Source organism: Pelodiscus sinensis, chromosome 19 (assembly GCF_052426305.1).
Source record: "Pelodiscus sinensis isolate ZL-2025 chromosome 19, ASM5242630v1, whole genome shotgun sequence".
NCBI lineage: Eukaryota > Metazoa > Chordata > Testudines > Trionychidae > Pelodiscus > Pelodiscus sinensis.
This window is the reverse complement of record NC_143070.1, coordinates 6,657,254-6,680,769: the sequence shown is the minus strand read 5'-3', so window position 1 is coordinate 6,680,769 and position 23,516 is coordinate 6,657,254. Positions and strand designations below refer to the sequence as shown.

At 49.7% G+C, this 23,516-nt stretch overlaps 2 protein-coding genes across 7 annotated transcripts in view; both read left to right on the top strand.

Moving 5' to 3' along the window:
- The window catches only part of LOC106732380 (uncharacterized), a 35,713-nt gene extending 30,812 nt beyond the window's left edge, over positions 1–4,901 (top strand). Inside the window, exon 4 of one of the 3 annotated variants that reach the window (XM_089770825.1) lies at positions 700–4,901. In XM_089770825.1, coding sequence (XP_089626951.1) covers positions 700–1,532 — 833 coding nt within the window. In that variant the 3' untranslated portion in view covers positions 1,533–4,901. The remainder of the gene's footprint in view (positions 1–699) is intronic. The other 2 variants (XM_089770826.1, XM_089770828.1) reach the window with 2 other exon arrangements.
- A 979-nt stretch (positions 4,902–5,880) lies between these two features.
- LOC112546675 (uncharacterized) lies at positions 5,881–23,414 on the top strand. Of its 4 annotated transcripts, XR_016347315.1 has the most exons (5): positions 5,881–5,994; positions 7,900–8,100; positions 16,675–16,788; positions 17,084–19,627; positions 19,719–23,414. XR_016347315.1 is itself a non-coding variant. In XM_075914081.2 (4 exons), the coding sequence occupies exons 2-4, from the start codon at positions 7,914–7,916 to the stop codon at positions 18,079–18,081; spliced, it is 1,296 nt and encodes a 431-aa protein (XP_075770196.2). In that variant the 5' UTR covers positions 5,881–5,994; positions 7,900–7,913; the 3' UTR covers positions 18,082–23,414. The 4 variants fall into 4 exon arrangements, 3 of the variants coding, with proteins under 3 accessions (XP_075770196.2, XP_075770194.2, XP_089626980.1); XM_075914081.2 differs by having other exon boundaries at positions 17,087–23,414; XM_075914079.2 differs by having other exon boundaries at positions 17,084–23,414.
- The last annotated feature ends 102 nt before the right edge of the window (positions 23,415–23,516 follow it).

The following is a 23,516-nucleotide window of genomic DNA, read 5'->3' as shown; positions in this document are numbered from 1 at the left end:
TTGGGGCTGCCGGGTGCCTGGGGGCAGGGCCGCTCACTTTTGCGCGTATGGGGGTGGGGCCACCCACAGGCCACGTGACTGGGGGCGGGGCCAAGTATGCGCCGCACGCCTGAGGCCGGCAGCGGCATGTGCAGGGGCTGCCCAGGTTCCGCGCACCCGGGGGCGGGGCCAGGGCCAGCGCCAGGGCCGGCAAAGGCACGCGCAGCACACCCAGAGGCGGGGACAGGGACAGGGCCGGCAAGGGCACGTGCAGCGCACCCGGGGCCGGCCATGCGCCCGGGGCTGGCACCTGCCGCACACCCGGAGGTGGGGCCAGCCCAGGTTGTTCCGTGGGCACACGTAAAGGGCCCGGCGGGCGCCATGGCGCCCGCGGGCACCAGGTTGGGGACCACGGGTCTACACCATCCCTGATAGACATTTATTTCACCTACTCTTAAATATCTCCAGAGATTCCACTACCTCCCTGGGCAATTTATTCCAGTGTTTGACCACCCTGACTGTTAGGAACTTTTTCCTAATGTCCACCCTAAACCTCCCTTGCTGCAGTTTAACCCATTGTTTCTTGTCCTATCCTCAGAGGCCAAGATGAATAAGTTTTCTCCCTCCTCCTTATGACACCCTTTTAGATATGTTCCCCTTTCAGAGTTTTCTCTTCTGCTCAGTACAGAGAATGACTCCTGGATTCTCTCTGTGTCCCAGCAGGTGATCAGATGCTGAGTGAGAACAATGAGGAGAGACTTCAGCAGGAAGGACCTGAGCAAGTGGATCCATGTGGAATATTACTGGGAAGATTTGAATGGCATGTTTCCCAGAGTCCTAATCAGAGAGAAACCTGTCAGAGTCTGCATAGCCAAGAAATGCAACAGGGAAACCATCGAGAGAAGGGACAGGGTAAATCCAGTCACAGGACCAGAAGGGTGAAAAGAAACACAGCAACCTTTCAACAGAAAATCCCCCATCAACAGGCATCCTACGCTTATAGTGACTGTGCAACTCCTATTGAGCATCAAAGAATCCACGAAGGAGAGAAGCCCTTCAAATGCTCTGAATGTGGGAAAAGCTTCGGTAAGAGGTCAGACCTTGTTAGACACTGGAGAATTCACACAGGAGAGAAACCTTTCAACTGCTCTGACTGTGGGAAAAGCTTCAGTAAGCGGTCAGTCCTTGTTAGACACAAGAGAATTCACACAGGAGAGAAACCCTTCAGCTGCTCTGACTGTGGGAAAAACTTCAGTGAGAGCTCACACCTTGTTAGACATAGGAGAACTCATGCAGGAGAGAAGCTCTTCAAATGCTCTGACTGTGGGAAAACCTTCAGGGAGAGTCCAAACCTTGTCAGACATAGGCGAACCCACACAGGAGAAAAACCTTACAGCTGCTCAGACTGTGGGAAAAACTTCAGTGAGAGTTCAAGCCTTATTAGACATAGGAGAATTCACACAGGAGAGAAACCTTACAACTGCTTAGCCTGTGGGAAAAACTTCAGTCAGAGCTCAACTCTTGTTAAACATAAGAGGATCCACATGGGGTAAATTGCTTTCACGGTGGAAAAGTTTGAGTTGGGGCTCAAATCTTAACAACCATCACACAATCCACGCAGGAGAATCATAGAATCATGAATCAATTTATAGAACACTAGCACTGAAACAGACCTTGAGAGGTCATCAAGTGCAGTTCTGTGCCCTCACAGTTGTACCAAGCACCATCTATCATCCCTGACAGATGTCTTTCTAACTTGCTCTTAGATATCTGCAATGTTAGAGATTCTGCAACCTCCCTAGGCAATTTATCCTAGGCTGTGTCTACACTGGCCGCTTGAATTTCCTCAAAAGCACTGACGATCTCATGTAAGATTGTCAGTGCTTTTGCGGAAATACTATGCTGCTCCCGTTCGGGCAAAAGTCTTTTTCTGAAAAACTTTTGCGCAAAAGGGCCAGCGTAGACAGCAGAGATTTGTTTTCCGCAAAAAAGCCCCAATCGCGAAAATGGCGATCGGGGCTTTTTTGCGGAAAAGCGCGTCTAGATTGGCCACGGACGCTTTTCCGCAAAAAGTGCTTTTGCAGAAAAGCGTCCTGCCAATCTAGACACGCTTTTCCGAAAATGCTTTTAACGGAAAACTTTTCCATTAAAAGCATTTCCGGAAAATCATGCCAGTGTAGACGTAGCCCTAATGTTTAAGCACCCTGACAGAAAGTTGTTCCTTATGTCCAACCTAAGCCTCCCTTGCTGCAATTTAAATCCCTTGCTGCTTCTCCTATCGTCAGAGGTCAAGCAGAAACATTTTTTCCCACTTTCTTGTAGCATCCTTTTAGGTACTTGAAAATTGCTATCATTTCCCCTTTGTCTTCTCTTTTCCAAACTGATTGGCTTCGGGGTAGGGGAGCAGCAGGGCTTCCGTGGGCTGGATCAATCTGCTTGGCAGGCCTGATTTTGCCCGCGCAGGCCTTTTTGCCCACCCCAGTCTGGGGCATGGTGCTGACCTCACCCAAGGTGGCTGCCCCTTCTGTTTCTGCAGGGGCACAGCTAATGCACATTCATCCATGTGTGTAAAACGCACATTCACTGGGCAATGAGATTATAATGCTGACTCAGAGGCACAATTAAACATTATTATTATTACTATTTTAAGAGCTCTGATGCCGATTGTGGGGCTAACCCCAATGTGTTAGCATTCACAGCCTTTATAAGAGCACTCTATGCAGAGAGGTGGCTGGTGAGGAGGGACCCGGTCCCTCAGTGATAACTGTTATCCTTCTGCTCCAGTGCCTGTGCCAGGGTTTTGACACTATCACCCTCTGGCAACTTCCTGGTCAAGAGGTGCATAACTTGACTATGTTAGTCACTAATGTCCTTTTTCAAAACACAACAGTTTTATCACCAGCTGCTAAAGGGCACTACGACACCACACCCCTGTCGGTGGATGTGGGGACCGGACCTGTACCTGAGTTTAATAAAAATATGTTGGAAAAAAATTAGTTGGAATCAGAAAAAATGCTATGGACACACCAATGCAAAGTCTAGACCAGGGGTGGGCAATAATATTTGGTGGGGGGGGCCGCACTTTTCTGTGCATGGGTGCAGGGTCTAGGATAGAGGTTGAGCACAGAAGGATGCCTGGGGTAAGCTACTGGGGTGCAGGAGATGGTGTGAGGTCTGAGAGGGAGTTGGGGCAAAGGAGGTGGTTGTGACCTGGGATAAGGGTACAGGGCCAGGGAGGAGGTATGGGTGCAGGAGTGTGTCCTGGCTTGGGAGAGGGGCACTAGGAGGAGGTGCAAAGTCTGGGAGGGAGCTATGACCTGGGAGAGGCGGAAAAGGGGATGTAGACTACAGAGGATGTAGGTGGTGACTTGGAGCAAGAGCTCTTCCAGAAGAGGCCAGTGTAGACAGACAACATGAATTTCTTGCGCAATAAAGCCCTATGGTTAAAATGGCCATCAGAGCTTTCTTGCGCAAGAGAGCGTCTACACTGGCATGGATGCTCTTGTGCAAAAGCACAAGCCAGTGTAGACGCTCCCTTCTGGAAGAGTTTTTGCAGAACTCTTCTGCAAAAGAGTTTTTGCATGAGAACGTGCCAGTGTAGACGTAGCCTTAATCTATAACGTGCCACAGGATTTTTCGTTGTTTATGCAGATCCAGGCTACCCCTCTGATAAAAGCTACAGTCACGGTGTAACACGTACTGCAGCCTGTTCTGCTTTATACTGCAGAGCTTGCAGGGCATTTGGCTGCCCTGGAGCAGGGTTAAGAGCTGTAAACTGGTGCACACTGGGGGGCTACATAATAAGTGTGTGCCGACTCCTGTAACTGTGGGCTCCTCTCCTCATGCTGGGGGCAATGTGGGCTCAGCAGCCTGACCTTTATACTACAGAGCATGCAGCACAGGATCCGGCCCACGAAACTCCGGATCCCCTGCAGCAGGATGAGACATGCTGGTGTTCCAGCCACGCACGGTAAAGGAGGCAACAAACCTTGGAGCCCCTTCCCCAGATGGCTGGAGCACCAATGCTGAGTTGCCCTGTTGCAGGAGGGAGTCCACAACATCCCAGCCTGCGGGTCGTACACTCTCCATCCCTGCCTTACAGGGATCTCATAATTCAATTAGGCAGCTTCAGTATTTTGGATACTGTAGAGGACTTTTTCCTAGAATTGACCTGATTAATTATTGCTCTGGGTCATGTGTAGGCAAGGGGTCGTTAGCAGCATAAGGAGTAGAGATTTCCCATCAAACTGCTTCCCTGCTTTCCGTGTCCCAGCCTTCAATATGGTTGTAGTGTTGGACTTTCTGTTCTCCATTCTGTATACGAATGGAGTGATGCACAAGAGGCTAGGGGGATTTAGGTGCGTCTGCTGATCAGCTTTGGTTCAAGCAGAGATTGGGGGGCGGCAGTGCGAAGGTTTTTCATTAGTGTGCGTGCATGGATATTATGCCCTCCAGAATGCGGGGCTATAACAACAAAAATAAAAGTGCTGTAAGGGAATCACAGAAAATTGCCATTGACTTAAGTGGTTTTGAGCATTAGCTATTAAAACAAACGCAAATAGTACAGTGACAGGCAGTGAAGTAACAAATAACATTTGTAAGGGAGCAAAGCTGCAATGAAATTGGGCTGCAGTGACGGGAGGGCAATTCAGCGATTCCGGAGCAGCAGACAACACAAGTGCGTGAAATGTGATAAGAATTCATGTTCTCTCGTTAGCTCCCTTTTCCCATTGTTAACCCTTTTAAAATTCAGTCAGCAAAAAACGTCTACCTCAGGGCTACTCAACTTTGGAAGCCCCGGGGACCACAATGATTTTCACAGCACAACACGGCCGAGGGATGCAACTTAGAACATAACATAAGAACGGCCGTACTGGGTCAGACCAAAGGTCCTTCTAGCCCAGTATCCTGTCTGCCGACAGTGGCCAGCACCAGGTGCCCCAGAGAGGGAGGACTGAAGACAATGATCAAGCGATTTGTCTCCTGCCATCTCTCTCCGGCCTCTGACAAACAGAGGCCAAGGACACCATTTTATCCCCTGGCTCCATGAAATTATCTAGCTTCTCTTTAAACTCTATTATAGTCCTAGACTTCACAGCCTCCTCTGGCAAGGAGTTCCACCGGTTGACGCTGTGTGAAGAACTTTCGCGTACAGTATTAGTTTTAAACCTGCTACCCATTCATTTCATTTGGTGTCCTCTAGTTCTTCTATTTAGGGAGCTAATAAATAACTTTTCTTTATCGGCCCTCTCCACACCACTCATGCTTTTATAGACCTCTATCCTATCCCCCCTCAGTCTCCTCTTTTCTAAACTGAACTTAAGTGTGGTTGCATGCACATAGCTTCTTTCACACCGACGGGCATGAATGCAAAGGGTAAGGCAAGATTGCAGTCGCTGCAGGCCCTCATGGAAGTCAGCGCTGCTGCTATCAATCCAATGCAAGATGCACCCCATTGCCACCCCTAGGACGGTCCTTTTAATGAGCAACGGCAGCCCAGGAATGTCAGGACTAAAACGCACCGCAGCAGACGACCACTGACTAGTTTTTTGTTTGAGCTCCCACCCGCGGGCGGCGTGTTGAGTATCCCTGGACTCTACAGAGAACCCACCGGGAGCAGGGCTGGGGGGGGGGGTCTGCAGCCGAGCTACTGCCCCCCCCCCCCAGCAGCACAGTCTGGCAGGGAGCCGCTCTCCGCACACCCTGCTCCCGGCACGTGGGTACCGCCCCCCCCTAGGGAAACCACCTCCCCGTGTTGTTCCCCGCGCTGCAAACGCCCCCGCCCCGCCCCGCCCGCCCGGGTGTGTCCTGCACAGACTCGCCCGCTCGCGAGCGCGGCCCCGGCTCCGGGGAGCTCCCGGTCTGAGCGAAGCCCCGGCGCGGATCCGGGAACGGAGTCATTGCGCACGCGCGGTCTGACCCCCCTCCCCCTCCCATTCGTTTCCGCCTTGGGGCGCGGGTGCGGAGCGGCCGTTGGTACCGTTATTCGCCGCGCGGCAGCAGGAATCGGAGCAGGTGAGGCGGCGGGCGGGGGGGGGGTCTCGGCAGGTGACGTGTCAGCTCGGGGGAGGGGCCGATAAATGGCTTGGGAGAGAGCAGTGGGGGGAAGGTTTTGTCCTGGGACCCAAATCACGGCGGGGGGGGGGGGGGTCTAGAGATCACGTGACACCGACCCCAGCCTGGGGACGCGGGGCCGTTCCCAGGGGTGGGGGGAGGGTTGCCCGGGCTTCGGGTCAGACCCGCCCTGGGAGGGGGGATTGTGACGTAGAGCAGGGGGCGGGGCTCAGGGGTGGGTTTAGAAATGGATCAGGGGAGGATTGTGACGTAGCGCAGGGGGCGGGGCTCAGGGGTGGGTTTAGAAATGGATCAGGGGAGGATTGTGACGTAGAGCAGGGGGCGGGGCTCAGGGGTGGGTTTAGAAATGGATCAGGGGAGGATTGTGACGTAGCGCAGGGGGCGGGGCTCAGGGGTGGGTTTAGAAATGGATCAGGGGAGGATTGTGACGTAGAGCAGGGGGCGGGGCTCAGGGGTGGGTTTAGAAATGGATCAGGGGAGGACTGTGATGTGCGCAGGGCACGGGGGGGGGCAGGGGATTGGGGGGAGCCGCTTCCTAGAGCTATAGTCTGAAAGGCGCTTTGCTCCACAGGGCCTGCACAAGGCAGCTCTTCTCGGCTTGATAAGGTGGATTCACCCGCTAAACAGGACTGGATTCAGTGAATTATTTTAGATACAGCCTCTTTCAAACACTGCGCTGGCCAGACATGGTTTTAGGGCCTAAAAGAATCCCTGATCCTCGTCTGTGCCTTCATAAACACGTGTCCACCTGGGGGTTGTAGAGGGATGGTTGCATAAAATCCATTACTGCATGTCCAGGGAGATTAGAATATTCCCTGATGGGTTGGTGTGTGTGTAACCCCCTGGACAATCAATAATGGACATAAAATAAGAGACAGCCACCCTTCTGCAAAAAAGTTGTATCGCCGGAGTCCAGAAGGAGACAGCTGAATTGGAGTTAGTTTACAAACTCAGTATTATATTATTGACTCCCAAGTGAAGTAAACATTGCTATTAATAGCAGGAGAGCTCTGATAGGGTACGTCTAGACAAGCGGCTATTTTGAATCCCGAAATAGCTACCCCACATCTTTTAAACGCACCCGTTATTTCAAAATATTTCCCCTTCCCAGAGCTGAGCGCCACCAGGAACAGCCTGAAGTTTCAAGCGGTTTGCGGCTGCAGCAGGCAGGGAACCCAGCCTGCCTTGTGGGTGCTGCAGGGCTGTTGGCTGGGCTGTGCTTAAGTAAGCACCTCCCAGCCAGAGCCTGCCTTTGGCACCCCAAGCCTTCTTGCACCTCAACTCTTTCCCCAGGGTCACCATCCAAACCCTCTACACCCCTCTATCCCAAGTCACAACTCCCTCCCACATCCTGTACCCCACCTATACCCTTCCTCATCACCCCAATCCTCTCCTGCACCCATACCTCCTCCCTGACCCTGAAACTCTGTCCCCTGACCGTATGTCTCATAGACTTTAAGGTCAGAAGGGACCATTATGATCATTTATCCTCTGCCCCATGTCACAGCACCCTCCTTGAGCCAAACTCCCTCTCAGATCCCATACTGTCTCCTGCACTCCTGTGCCTTACCCTGTGCGCCCTTCTGCACCCAATCTCCATCTTAGACCTCATACCCCCTCCACAGAAAAGTCTGGCCCTTGAACACTTTGAAAAATCTTGGAGTGCCCCCCCCCCACCACCAAAAATTATTGCCTGCCCCGTATGTAATATCTGGACTCAAGCATTTGCCCAAAATGGCAGAGTTTAGCAGGTGTGTCACCAGGGACAGTCTGGGGAAAATGGGGGTGTGGAAAGAATTAAAGCTCCTTCTGAAAGGTCTCCAATTGCTCTTCTCCCCACAACAGGCTGCAGAACACCCATGTCTTGCTCCAGCTCAGTCCACAGCCAGCAGAGCCAGGGAATGGAAATGGCTGTGGCGGAGTCAGTGACCTTCGAGGAGGTGGCTGTCCATTTCACTGACGAGGAATGGGCTCTGCTGGACCTGGGTCAGAGAACCCTCTACTGGGATGTGATGCAGGAGAATTATGAGGCTGTGAGCTGGCTGGGTAAGGATTCCTGTCCCCGCGGGTATCAGAAGCTGGGTGGGCTCTGGGGCAGCTGGGTTGGTTTTGATTCAGGGTCCCTCATTGCCTCTTCCACCCCCCCCCCCCCCCCACTTCCAGGCTCCCAATATCAGGAGTATCAGTCCCAGTAATCTGGCTCCTGTGTGAGAGACTGTCCCCTCCCCATAGCCTCCCAGAGGAAGCAGGTTCAGGAACATAACAGTGGTGCTGCTCTTCCACAGCCAGGGTCTTAATGTGATTCTCCCCATCTTGCCTATATTTGTGCCAGCAGGATACCCCTTGTGCCAGTGTGCTGAGCCCCTTGAAAGAAGATGCAGTTTTCGGAGTCCTTCCTTGCCTCTGGCTTATTTTTGTGTCATGCTGGTTCCTGGCAGTGAAAGAGGGTGGTTGCTGGGGCTGAGGGAGGGTGGATGAGGCAGTTCACATTTTGCGAGCGTTCTGTCAGGTAGCTCTGTAGTAGATAAATGTGAGGAGAGCTCTTCTTGCATTGGAGGCAGTGCACTTGATTTTAGGAGACTTATGTTCAGTTATTTGCCCTGCCACAGATTTTTTTGTGTGACCTTGGTCAAGTTCCTCATGCTCTTCTTGCCTCACTCTCATGTCTTTTCAGTAGCTAGTATCGTATGTCCATGTTTCACAGGGCTGGGGAAGGATACATATATTAAATAGGGGAGATCCTCAATTCCATATAAGTGCCCCAATAGCACAGTGGGGTCCTTATTTTTACCAGAGTTCCCAGGTGTTGCTGTGACTGATAATCTTTGCTTCCTGTCGTGGCTGCAGTGCTCTATGAATTGCTGCTAGCGCCACAGAGTGTCATTGTGGCTGCTCAGGGCGGCTCTTTCTGGAGCTCTTGTGCCAGGTACAGTGGCAGAGCATGTGGCTTGCCCATGGAGCACAGCTCAGGGTCATCACATAAGAAGGTTGCAGTTTCCATTCAGGTGCTAAGGAGCTTGGCCAGGTTTCCTGTCCAAGGAGCAGGGTGCCAGTGTCCCAGCTACCAGGGCACAGGTAAAGTAAGACGTATCCCACGCAGAAAATGGTACCAGTTCAGCCAGCAACCAGAACACTGCCTCTCCTGTGACTTCCCCTTTCATATGTTGCCACAAAGTGCACATTAAGCCCCATGTTTTTCTACCTCTTAACCTTGTACCTGCTTATTGGAACAAAATATCCATATCCATTATTCACTCATCCCTCTGATTTGCACAAGGGTCAGTGTGTATCTCTGCCATCTCTTAGGAGTGTGTGTTTGTAGGCACCGCAAGATTGGTGTGTTGTGGATCCTCTTTTCCTGTAGAATGTGCTGATGTGGTTGTCTGGTAACTAGTGAGCTACCATTCTGCCAAGGCCTGGCCTGTTCTGGTTCCCTGCCTTTGGTTAATACCATTATACTGAGTGCTTCAGGAAGGCTTGACTATAATAGAGTTTAAAGAGAAGCTAGATAATTTCATGGAGGTTAGGTCCATACAAGGCGATTAGCCAGGGGATAAAATGGTGTCCTTGGCCTCTGTTTGTCAAAGGCTGGAGAGGGATGGCAGGAGACAAATTGCTTGATCACTGTCTTCGGTCCACCCTCTCTGGGGCACCTGGTGCTGGCCACTGTCGGCAGACAGGATACTGGGCTAGATGGACCTTTGGTCTGACCCAGTACGGCCATTCTTATGTTCTTATGTAAGGCTTCCCTTCCACTCCTTGTTGTCCTTTTACAGGACGGTATTTACACATCATTCCAGAAAAGCATGATGCGAAAGTATGCACTGGGTAACTACTGTTTCTTGGGCATTCTGCTTTACCCACCCAGACATTCATGCCTCATGTGTCTAGTGGTCTCCGCCTTGTCTCATGTCCCCATAGAATCTCCGTGGATAGTAATTCCATGCTGTAAATATAAGAATATGGTGTGATGGACTGGGCCAGGTCTGGGCACTGCTGAGGACATCCGTTCAGGGCGAATTGCAGAAAACCAGGATTGCCTATAGCCCTCAATTGGAGACCTTTCCCAAATAGGCCGGAAAGCAGTCACATAGTGCACACGAGCAAAACCCCTCAGACATCCTAGCTCTCCCTGTGCCACAATCAGCCCCGGGCCTTATACCCAGATGCGATGTTATAAAACCCGATCTCACCAACTTCGAACATCCTCCTGGTCCCAAACAACCAGCCACAATCCCCGGTCAATTTACACTTGGAGATCTTACCCACAGGAGCATGCTGAGCCAATCCTTTAGAATCTAAAATGTAAAGGTTTATTAATAGAAAGAACAGGTTGAGAGTTGGATTGTTTTAGCAGAGATGTTACAAACTGCTAGCTTAGAAGTCTCTGGCGTACATCCTGTAGCAGGATGGGTCAGCAATCCATCCCGTCTCTCTGTCCCTAGCAAGGTTGCATCTGGAAGCTGGGACAAGACTGAAGACAAGATGGAGATGGTGTCATGGGAATTTTATATTCCTGGTGTCTCCCAGACCGAACCTGGTCACATGAACAAGTGAGCTATCTCTGTTTCAAATGCAAGTATCCATTATGCACTGGCTAGTCCTCAGGCTTTCCAATGCATTCTTCAGGTTTATATTGGCTGGTCTGAGAGCCATTGTTCATTGAGTAGTGCTAATTAGCACAGCTATTCATTGAACAATCCTTGCTCACAATAGGTAGTCCAGGCCCATCGCTCGCTCCCAGACAGAGAATATTTACAATACAAGAACAGAGCCCATATTCATAACTTCACATATAAAAATCTTACAAGTACATGAGTAGCAGACATAGAGTAAGTAGAGCAAAAGCTTCCATTTGACACCTCACGTGGCCCACTTGGTACAGAATTTGGGGCAAACACCACCTGTAGGTGCAACAGTGATCTGTCTGCTCACTTTAAAATCCAATAACGTGATATATGGCAGTAGGAATATATTACTGACCATGTGTCCAGGATAGTTAAAGTGACTATGAAATGCTAAGGGACATTAGAGAGGCTATAAAAATTTAAAAAAATAGTGGGGAACTTCAACAATTTCCATATTTACTGGGTACACATTGGCTCAGGACAGGATGCAGAGATAAAGTTTCTTGACACCTTAAGTAACTGTTTCTTAGAGTATCCACAACAGGAGAGGCAATTCTTGACATAGTCCTACATGGAGCCCAGGATCTGGACCAAGAGGTAAATACAACTTGTCTGATTGATAATAATATACAAAAAATTAACATTCCTGTGGTGGGAAAAACACCTCAGCAGCCCAACACGATGGCTTTTAGTTTCAGAAAGGGGAACCACACAAAAATAAGGAGGTTAGTTAAACAGAAATTAAAAGGTACAATGCCAAAAGTAAATTCCCTGCAAGCTGCATGGAGATTTTTGAAAGACACCATTACAGAGGCCCAACTTAAATGTGTACCCTAAATTCAAAAACACAGTAACAGAAAGAAAAAAGTGCCACCATGGGTTGGTTAACAACCAAGTAAAAGAAGCAGCAAGGGATAGAAGGGCATCGTTGAAAAAGTGGAAGCTAAATGCTAGTGAGGAAAATAGAAAAGAGCATAAACTCTGGTCAAATGAAGTGTAAAAATATAATAAGGAAAGCCAAAAGGAGTTTGAAGAACAGCCAGCCAAAACTCAAAAAGTAATAGCAAAATGTTTTTCTGAGTACATTGGAAGCAGGAAGCCTGTTGAAAATCCAGTGGAGCACTGGATAATCGAGATGCTAAAGGAGCTCTCAAAGACAATAAGGTCATTGCGAAGAAACCATATTAATTCTTTGCTTCGGTCTTACTGATAAACATAACAGTAAGAAGAACCAGCTGGCATTCACCCAAGAGTTCTGAAAGAACTCAAATGTGAAATTGTGGAAATATTAACTGTGGTTTGTAACCTATCCTTGAATCATCTTCTGTACCTCAGTGATAGAGATGTAGCCGTGTTAGTCTGGTGTAGCTGAAACAAAATACAGGACTATGTAGCACTTTAAAGACTAACAAGATGGTTTATTAGGTTTCGTGGGCCAGACCCACTTCCTCAGATCAAATAATGGAAGAAAATAGTCACAATGGTTGTTAGTCTTTAAAGTGCTACATAGTCCTGTATTTTGTTTCTTCTGTACCTCATGACTGGAAGATAGCTCATGTGTCATCTATATTTAAAAAGGGCTGTAAAGGTGATCCTGGCAGTTATAGACCAGTAAGTCTAATGTCAGAACTGGGCAAATTAGTTGAAACTATAGTTAAGACTAGAATTGTCAGACACATAGATTAATATAATTTGTTGGGGAAAGTCAACTTGGTTTCTGTAAAGGGAAATCATGCCTTACTAATCTACTAGAGTTCTTTGAGAAGGGTCAACAAGCATGTGGACAAGGGGAATCAAGTGGATATAGTGTACTTAGATTTCCAGAAAGCCTTTGACAAGGTCCCTCACAAAAGGCTCTTAGGTAAAGTAAATTGTCATGGGATAAGAGGAATTATTAACTGGCTAAAAGACAAGAAACAATGGGTAGGAATAAACTGTCATTTCCCACAATGTAGAGAAGTAACTAGGGTAGTCCCTCAGGGGTCCACACCAGGCCAGGCTTAATAAACTTATTTGTAAACAATCTTGAAAAAGAAGTGAACAGTGAGGTGGCAAAATTTACAGATGATACTGCTCAATATAGTTAAAAACAAAGCAGACTGTGAAGATCTTCAAAAGGATTTCACAAAACTAGGCAATTGGATAAGAAAATGGCAAATAAATGTTAATGCTGATCAATGCAAAGTAATGCACACTGGAAAAAAATAATCCCAACAATACAGACGTAACAATGGGAACTAATTTAGCTCTCTGAAGAGAAGATTGGAGTCCTTGTGTATAGCTCTCAGAAAATATCCACTCAATGTGCAGAAGCAGTCAAAAAAGCAAACAGGATGTTAGCAATCATTAAAAAGGGGATAAACAAAAAGACAGAGATTAGCGTATTGCCTCTAAATAAACACATGGTATGCCCACATCTTGAATACTGCTTACAGGCATGGTCATCTTATCTCAAAAAAGAAATATTGGCAATGGAAAAGGTTCAGAAAAGGGCAAGAACATTCCCCATACCTGTCACTAATCATTTTTATAAGTAGTAGGGAGTTACTGAATGAAATGAACAGGTAGAGGATTTAAACAAAAGGACATTTTTCTTCACACAGCACAGCCAACCTGTGGAACTCCTTGCCAGAGGATGTTGTGAAAACCAGGACTTGAACAAGGTTCAAAAGAGAACTAGCTATATCCATGGAGCTTAGGTCCATCAATACTTGTTAGCCAGGATAGGTAAGAAGGATGTCCCTAACCCCTGTTTGTCAGACGCTGGAAATGGATGACAGGAGAGGGATCACTTGATGATTCCCTGTTCTGTTGACTCCCTCTGGGTCATCTGGCATTGGCCACTGTTGGAAAACAGGATACTGGGCTAGTTGGATCTTTGGTCTGGCCATTCTTATGTTATGTCACATACAACCTGTGGAGAGGTATTTTCTCCAATCATGTTGCTTTCAGTTATCCAGTGTTGCTTTGTCAGGATTGATTGTTGGTTACTGGACACTGAACAGGAGGTTTAGAATAATGTCTTTGTCCTACAGTGATATGTGGCCACCGTTGCCAGAGTAAAGCCAACATTTTGGGCACGCTGCTGGCATCCTGGGCAAGTGGAGAGGAGATGTGGCTACGTGGCTCCACTGTCTGATTTAATGCATCAGAGAGAGGTCAGTCCACACTCATCTTCCCTTTTTTTGTTGTTGAAGCAGCTCTGAGGCTGGGGTGAGGAGCTGGTGTTACTTAGCACCTGATTGTTGGTGTTATTCCTGGCATATTTCAGACTTTGTAACTGTGTGATGTGGAAGGAGGAATGTGGCGCCCCCACTATTTTCCACTGTTAGAATTATACAGTAAACAAGAATTCTATGCCGTTCAAGGCCAACAGGTCTGTCACCTCCTATCAGCAGGGACAGAGGAAGCATTTGTGTTTGGCCAAGGTGCTTTTCAGTTGACAGCTGGTGGACGTGCCAGGAAATGCTCAAAAGCCTGGGCTAAGATGTAGTTTGATTGGAGGCAGACAGATCCAGAGCAGAGAGGTGCAGAGGGCTGAGGGGATTCTACATTAACAGAACTTAATGCAGGATCTGACTTTTTTTTTTTAATATTAGTGTTAATAATCTGTGCGCTTCCTCGCGTTCTGAGAAGATTATTGAGTTCTTTTAGAGGATGCAGATGAGGCTGCAGTGAGGCCTTAACAAATGCAGGATCAGGCTCTAAATGACCATCAAGTCAACACACTGAACAAACACTTGGATCTTTCTGTTGCAGTTACCTTCTGGGTGACACAGAGCAATGCCAGTTGAAAAGGAATAGCTCTGTGGTGGTGTTGTGGCTGCTGTTGCTTTCAGAGGTTGCTTTCATGCTGGTTACTCTCTCTCAGGTTTTGTCTACATGTACAAGCTTAGATCGGTGCTATGGCAGCACTTAAACGTGGCAGTGTGGGCATGACCAGAGCGCTGGGAAAGAGCTCTCGCTGGGCTGTAGCCAAACCACCTTCAGCAAGGCAGTAGCTCACAAGCCTGGGAGAACATTTACACTGATGCTTCACAGCGCTGTTACTTGCTGTGCCCATATATTCCATGCTGAGTAGTGACGCTGAGCACCAGATCCAAAGGGCCTGGAGGTCCCATTTCTCCAGCAGCAGAGTGCGCATAGCTGCCTCTGTGACAGGAAGAGCTGTATAATCTCTGCCAAGATCATAGCAAAGCCTGGGTCAAGGAAATCCCCGTGACTGCAGATTGGTTAGTGGGCATCACACAGAGCCCTTCTGAGAGCTTGGCCAGAGTGAGAGGAAGCTCTCGATGGTCTCAGACACCCATGCTGACAACCAGGCCAGCACCCCGTCAGGCCGCTCAGAGATTGGTAAGTTCAGAGAGAAAAGGCGGTTGTAGAAAATTCTTGCCCTTTATTTTGTCTGCTCTAGAGCCATAAGGGCGGCGCTGTCCTCTGCTAGGAGACAGGTGACTTTTCTCTTCCTCTTCTCCAAAGCACACAAGAAGCAGGAGCCACAACCCATCCTGTGAAGTGGTTCAATCCATCACTAGACGAAACAACATGGGCTCAGTCAGAACCCAAAGTGCTCCCCATTTCTCCCAGCACTCACTGTGGAGTCAGAGACAATCAGAATTGGGAGCCACGTATCTTTCAACCTCCATGGCTCGGTTAGGCAAGGGGACAGCCAGGCCATGGCCACGTACACTCAACTATTATTGCTGCTCAGCTTGAAAATTGGCCTTCCAGTGTCCTTGACCAACTAGGCAGGGCAGAGCATCTGACAGCTCATTAGGGGGCAATAGTGCTGCGCAGGTCCCTATTGCTGTCCCTGGTCCCCTGGAGTAGTCTCAGCAGGACAGCCTGACACATGCCTTGCCTGATCATCCCCATCTCTGAGCCGAGGGAAAGATGTGCCTCTACTCTGGCCAGGCCAGCCAGCCTCCCAGAAGGACTCCACAAAGCCAACATCCTCCTACGGGGTGTTCTTACGATGCCAGCAAGCCGGCCTGAGCTCCTTAGCGAGGAGGGGGTGTCAGTGTTAGGGATGCATGAAATCTTAGTGGTCACATGACTGTTTGATCATCCCTGAGGGCAGCATTGACAGTCAGATCCCTCCTGACCCAACTCCTGGAGAGCCCACGGCCATCCTGTGCTGCTGCCTCTCTGTTTGAGTTTAAAAACCAGTTCCCCTTGCAGACCGCCTGCCTACCATCCCTCACTGCTGCCTGGGATACGATGGCAGCAGCCCCTGTCTGTGTGGGGTCCCAGCTCCCTGTGGACAGAGGTTGCTGAGTGGGATGCATAGCAACCTGTTTGCAGGAAGCTTCGGCCTGCTGCAGAGAGTGGCTGCTTTGTGGCAGCCTCTTTTGGTCCCCTCCTACAGAGGCAGCAAGGGGGAGAGGCAGAATGTGAATAGTCGACAAGACTTATTGGTTAATCATGTAGTTGACCACGTGTTGATATCCCCTAACTCAGACAACTTCCTCTGCCTCCTTCTGGTTCAAGTAGAGCCTCTGAGCCAAAGAGCAGGGCGAGCCGAGCCCCCCAGCTAGAAGCTTAGTGCATAGAGTGCTTGGGGACCTAGAGCTTTGTTGGGTCTTTTCTCTCCAAGTCCTAGTGACCTGCCAGGTAGCACCTGCAGTCTGAGCCCTGTCTGCGGGCCTCAGTGTCAGATATGAAAGCCCTCACTAGAGCTCACCTGAACAGTGTGTGCCTGGCCTGGCCTGGAATGGGGAGATGGAACAAGCCGTGAAGGAGACTTAGTTATACCCTAGTGTGTGCAGCAGGGTGTTCAGTTCCCCAGGGAATTGGCTGCGTCTCAATCTGGGGGGATGCACCTTTATTGCGGGTGAGTCTGTCCTGGTATCTTGTAGCATCTGTAGCCCAGTTTCTGAAAGGTGTGGAAGGAGCCTCTCCGGGTGGGCAACTCAGATCCTGGGTCTGGCAGTAGTAATGGCACAGATTCAATGAACAACATCAGCACTTTGTTAATTGCTTCCCCGACCAGGATTTCCAGTCTCCAAAGCTCATGTGATCTCCTGGGTGGAGCAAGGGGAGGAGCTGTGGATCCCAGATCTCTATGGCTGTGTGCAAGGGGAGATCATCAGTGACACTCACACAGGTGAGCAATCAGCTAAACTGACTCAGAAACTAATTTCTGTCCCCTCATAGCAGGTGTCACTTGTGCATTTTCATCAAGTCTACCTGCCCCTTCAGCCTGTCCTCAACACTAGTCAGAGGCAGGGAGTGAAGGTTGGGTTCTTCCCTCTGGAGCAGGGTTGTGATGAAGAAGGAGGATGAACTCAACTCATGATCCAGCCATTCTTTGGGAGTGCTCCCCCTTTTCTGTTCCCCTTTTAGAGTTTTCTTTTCAGCTCAGTTCAGATAATGACTCCTGGATTCTCTCTCTGTCCCAGCAGGTGATGGGACAGTAAGTGAGAACAATGAAGAGAGACTTCAGCAGGAAGGACCGGAGCAAGTGGATCCATGTGGAATATTACTGGGAAGATTTGAATGGAATGTTTCCCAGAGTCCTGATCAGGGAGAAACCTGTCAGAGTCAGCATAGCCCAGAAATGCAGCAGGGAAACCATCCAAGGAAGGGACAGGGTAAATCCAGTCACAGGAGCAGAAGGGTGGAAAGAAACACAGCAACCGTTCAACAGAAAATCTCCCATCAACTGGTACCCTATGCTTATAGTGACCATGCAACTCCTATTGAGCATCAAAGAATCCACGAAATAGAGAAGCCCTTCAAATGCTTTGACTGTGGGAAAAGCTTCAATAAGTGGTCAGAGCTTGTTAGACACAGAAGAATTCACACAGGAGAGAAACCCTTCAGCTGCTCTGACTGTGGGAAAAATTTCAGTGAGAGTTCACACCTTGTGAGACATAGGAAAACTCATGCAGAAGAGAAGCCCTTCATTTGCTCTGACTGTGGGAAAAGTTTCAGTGAAAACTCACTCCTTCTTAGACATCGGAGAACTCACGCAGGAGAGAAACCTTTCAAATGTTCTGAATGTGGGAAAAGCTTCATTCAGAGGTCAGATCTTGTTAAACATTGGAGAATCCACACAGGAGAGAAACCTTACAACTGCTCATACTGTGGAAAAAACTTCAGTCGGAGCTCACAGCTTGTTAGACATAGGAGAACTCACACAGGAGAGAAACCTTTCAAATGCTCTGACTGTGGGAAAAGCTTCACGGAGAGGTCAGACCTTGTTAAGCATTGGAGAACCCACACCGGAGAGAAACCTTACAGCTGCTCAGACTGTGGGAAAAACTTTAGTCAGCGCTCAAATCTTGTTAAACATAGGAGAATTCACATAGAGGTGAATTGCTCTGAAAGTGGGAAAAGCTTGAGTCGGGGCTCAAATCTTAACAATCATCATACAATCCACACAGGAGAATCTTAGAATCATAAAATCAAATCATAGAACACTAGCACTGAAAGGGACCTGGAGAGGTCATCAGGTGTAGTCCCATGCCTTGATGGCAGGTCCATTCACCATCTGCCATCCCTGACATATCTTTTTAACTTGCTCTTAGATATCTGCAATGTTAGAGATTCTGCAACCTACCCAGGCAATTTATTCCAGAGTTTAACCACCCTGACAGGAAATTTTTCCTTATGTCCAACCTAATCCTCCCTTGCTGCAATTTAAGCCCTTCGCTGCTGCTTCTATTGTCAGAGGTCAAGGGGAAACATTTTTTTCCCCTCTTCCTTGTAGCATCCTTTTAGGGACTTGAATGCAGACAGACATCTCCTGTCCATAATGCACATAATCACACATTAATCTCAGGAAGCACTTGAGTCCAACTCCACTGTAGGCTATGCCCCCAGCTCCATCTGTTTACCAAAACACCCACCCTGATTTGCCTCTTTCCTCTAGCACGTCCTTAACAGCACTGAACTAGGGGGCTACGTCTACACTGGCACCCTTTTCCGGAAATGCTTAAAACGGAACAGTTTTCCGTTATAAGTATTTCCGGAAAAAGCGCGTCTACATTGTCAGGATGCTTTTGTCCGTGGCCAATGTAGACGCGCTTTTCCGGAAAAAAGCCCCGATGGTCATTTTCGCAATTGGGGCTTTTTTTGCGGAAAAGACTACTGTGCTGTCTACACTGGCCCTTTTCTGGAACAGTTTTTCCGGAAAAGGACTTTTGCCCAAACGGGAGCAGCATAGTTTTTCCGGAAAAACACTGACAATTTTACAGTAGATCGTCATTGCTTTTCCGGAAAAGCAAGCGGCCAGTGTAGACAGCTGGCAAGTTATTCGGGAAAAGCAGCTGATTTTCCGGAATAACTTGCCAGTGTAGACACAGCCTCAGATGGGGGCTAATTTAGCTACAGCGAATCAGGAAAGAGATCTTGGAGTCATCATGGATAGTCCTTTGAAGATGTCCATGCAGTGTGTAGCGGCAGTCAAAAAAGCAAACAGGATGTTAAGAATCCTTAAAAAAGGGATAGAGAATAAGATGGAGAACGTCTTATTGCCCTTATATATATCCAGGGTACGCCCATATCTTGAATACTGTGCACAGATGTGGTCGCCTCATCTCAAAGAAGATATACTGGCATTAGAAAAGGTTCAGAGAAGGGCAATTAAAATGATCAGGGGTTTGGAACGAGTCCCATGTGAGGAGAGATGAAAGAGACTGACTTTTCAGCTTGGAAAAGAGGAGATTAAGGCTATGTCTACACTTGTGGCTTCTTGCATGAGTAATATGCAAATGAGGCTAAGTGTGGAATATTGCCGTGTGTAGACACAGCCGGGATGTAAAGGTGATAAGCAAAAGCTTATAGGTTAATGCTATAGACTACATGTATTTCCCTCTTCCCCTCTCTCTGCCAGCAAATTTTTTAGCAGGCTGGCCAGCAGCCTAGCTCAGTCCTGGCTTCTGACGGGTCTGGGACCTACTCCTGCTGTGGCTCTGCATTTAAAGTGTCTTAGGAGCTGGGTGGGCAGGCGGCCTGACTTAATCCTGGCTCACACTAGGTCTGAGATCCACCCCCATTTCAGCTCTGCATTTCAAGTGTATTAAGAGCCAGGAGGGCAGGCAGCCTAGCTCAGTTCTGGTTTGCATCGGGTCTGACCCTTCCCCCCCAACAGGGACTGCTGCCAACCCGCGCTGCTGCCTCTTCCTCAGCACAGGGCAACAGGCAGCCAGTCTGCGAGGGGAGCAGGCACCCCTCTTTGCCTCTGATACACTGGCTGCTGGCCCTGCTCCCAGGTCTATAGAAGAGTCAACTAACCAATAAAATTTCATTAGGTTACTTGACTATTCAATTAACTGATAGTTAACCCTACACTGAACAGTTGATCTGCAGGAGATAGAAAGCTTCATTTGCGGGGGAAGAGGGGAGAGAAGCTCATTTGTGACGCCCAATGGTGCAGAGGAGGGCGAGGGAAATGGGGCAGGAGCTGATCCATGGGGCTGCCGGTGGGTCCCATCGTTTTTTTTCTAAGAATGCAGTAACCCCATGGTATCCACAGTGTCCAAGTCTGTCACTAAGCAATGGATGCAGGCTCACACTGCAAAGGCCTGGATCCAGAAAGTATGGTGAACAATTCCGTAACTTTCTGCAGAGCTGATTTGTCAGAGAAGGACCTGGGGGTTACAGTGGGTGAGAAGCTGCATATAAGCCAGCAGGGTGCCCTTGTAGCCAAGAAGGCTAATGGCATATTAGGGTGAATTAGGAGAAGCACTGCTCACAGCATGGTTCCCTCTAAGGTGTGTGGCTGTGCGGCTGCACACACAACATTCTCCTGCGCTCCTTCGCAGAGCCAGGCAGCAGTGCTCACTTCCCTGTTGGAATGTGAGTGGTGCGGCAGGTTCCTGCCCCAGCCACACAGCTGCCTCAGTGTCCTGCAGCTGGAGAAGGGCAGAGAACTTACCGCACCAGCCGCTGCCTGAGGTAGCTGCAGGAATTAGCCATGCCAGGGATTCTCGGTGCAGGGGCTTCCTGGTGCAGGTTAAGGGGAAAGCGATCGCTGCTCCCACCACTAAGCAGCCCAGCCCCCGTGCATTCCCAGTGCCACCTGAGCTCTCCTGCGGGGCACTATGCTCTCGCTGCCCGTAAGCATCCGTGTCCTTAGGGCCCTGGGCTGGGGTCTGTGAGAGGGGGCGGGCCCGGACCCCCCTCTCCCCACGGTCGGCGAGTGACCTGTTTACACCCAAGAAGCTGCCGGGTAAAACCACCCACTGCAGGCTGCCGGAGCTTCAGCTTAAATAATGTGTCCCTTGCAAACAGTATGTCCCGTGTGCATGTCAGGGAAACGGGTGCTGCAAGGACAGAGACCCGAGGGTTGTACATGAAGGACGTGCTATGTACTGACCAGGGCTTTGAGCGAATCCCATCCCTCCCATCCCCCGTGTTACAGGCACAGGTGCCTCCTAGGTGTGCCATCAGGTCATGCTGAGCTGGGAGCATGATTTTTGTGCAGGGGCCTGATCCCAGGTGCAGCTTGTGGAGTCTGGAGGGGCTGGGAAGAAGATCCTCTGTACCTCCCCTGCAAACCCCCTGTCTTCACTTCCAGCAACTACAGGATGAACTTGGCCCAGCAGGCTCACACTGGTTTACAGTGATAGCTCAAGTCCAAGCTATGGTGATGGGGTCAAAGGGCAATTCACCATCTCCAGAGACAGTCCCAACAACCCGCTGTACCTGCCACTGACCGCTGTCACTGTGCCAGAGCTACAGTGGTTCTAGGCCCGTCAGTGTCAATACAACCCAGGCTGCACACTGCCCATGACTGCTAGGACATGGGAAGTGCTGGTCCCGAGCAAGTCAAAGGCAAAACTCCCTTGGGCTCCCCAGTGGGGCTTGAACTCCTGCCCCCAGGGAGGCAGAGAACAGCGCTGGGTTTGTGGGGCAGAATGGACCATGTGGGGGGGGGGGGAGACTGTCAGTTCTCTCTGGAGCACAGTGAGTTGCAGAGAACCCAGAAAGAGTTTACAGTGGAGGGGGGTTACCCCTTAACCCAGCTCCCCAAGGCACCTGTGCCAATCCCAGCCGCTTGGCATGCACTACTGAAAGACACCCTAGCCCTGCTTGCACTCAGCAGCCACTCACTTGCTGGGCCACTGCGCACGAGAGGTTATTTCCCGCTCACATCAAGCACATTCTCAACTCAGTTTCCCCTCTAAATCCCAGCTTGCCTTGGAGCTCCGGGGTTACCCTGCATGATCCTTGACTGTTCAGCTTGGCCTGATACTCCTTCCTTTTAGCACTGTGGGGGCAAAAGGAAGAACGTGGCAGTTGCAGGTACAGGGACAAAACATGAGGGCATCAGGAAGCAGTGAGAAACACAACCTCAGCCCTGCATCTCTAGCCAGGTTGGTATGTTCCATGGCCCCAGCACATCCCAGACACCCCACAGAGCCGGGCAGACAAGAAACCCAACTCCAGTGGGCATCAGACACCCAGCAGAAGGCACAAAATTCTCTTTTGGTCAGCCTGAGAACAAGGAAGCCACAGCACACCAAGGCTATGTCTACAATGGTGGGTTCTTGCGCAAAACCATCTTGTGCAAGAACTCTTGTGCAAGAACATGTCCACACTGCCATGTGCTTTTGCGCAAGAGCATCCATGGCAGTGTGGACGCGCTCTTGTGCAATAAAGCTCTAATGGCCATTTTAGCCATAGGGTTTTCTTGAGCAAGAAACCCCTGCTGCGTGTTTACGGGAGGGCTTACACTTGTTAGAAAAGAGTGTAGCTCTTGCACAAGAAGCCCTGTCTTCCAACACCATACTGTAAATCTTCTTGCAGGCAGTGTGGATGCTGTGCAGGTTCTTGTGCGAGAACGGCCATTCTCGCGCAAGAACCCACCAGTGTAGACATAGCCCAAGTGTGAGGGCTTTGCAGCAACCAGCCCAGCCCCAGCAGGTCCAACTGAGATGTTAAGTCAAATTGCAGGATTCAAGAGCCCTGAGTGTTGCCTTTTACACCACCTATAGCTGGTGGCTTTGGTGGGCTCCTGTGATTAAGTTCTCAGGCTGGCCCCCTGCTCTCCTGACTTCCCTCCAGCTGTCCCATCTCAGTGGTTTTTTTATTTAAATACCAGATCTGGTAGAAAGCCATATGCCAGTCTTTCCCCCGCCCCCCATGCACAGTTCGCTGCCTCCAACCAAACGCTGAAAAGGCTCCTGCTTTTCCCTGGCCCCTTTGCAGCTAAAAGGAAAGAGGCCCAGGGCCAGGCTAAGGAGCCTGGGGAAAGCAGGAGGTAGGAGGAGCCCCAGGTTGGAGTCCAGTTCCCCTTTCCTCCTCTGGGCACCTTGAGCGGGGGCAGCTAGTGCTGACAGCTCCAAGGAAAGGCTTAAAAGCTACAGCGCAAGAGGAGGGCAGGGCTATGCCTATGTGTGGTTGCAGACAGCCCCCAGGGACTCCTGGCTGGGCCGCTCCCCACCCTCTGGCTTGCGAAATGCTGAGCAAAGGCCACACACTAACCAGCATATGGGCTGCAGGTGGCTGCTGATGCTCTGTGCCCCACATGAGAAGATGGTAGGAAAGCAGGGCCAGGGCCACGCTCTTGTCAGGCACTCAAAGTCTATGTCTAGACTGGCATGATTTGCCGCAAATGCTTTTAACGGAAAAATTTTCCGTTAAAAGCATTTGTGGAAAAGAGTGTCTAAATTGGCGCGGATGCTTTTCCGCAAAAGCACTTTTTGCGGAAAAGCATCTGTGCCAATCTAGACGCACTTTTCTGCAAAAAAGCCCCTTTCGCCATTTTCACGATCGGGGCTTTTTTGCAGGAAACAAATCTGAGCTGTCTACACTAGCCTTTTTGCGCAAAAGGACTTTCGCCTGAACGGCAGCAGCACAGTATTTCCACAAGACGCACTGATT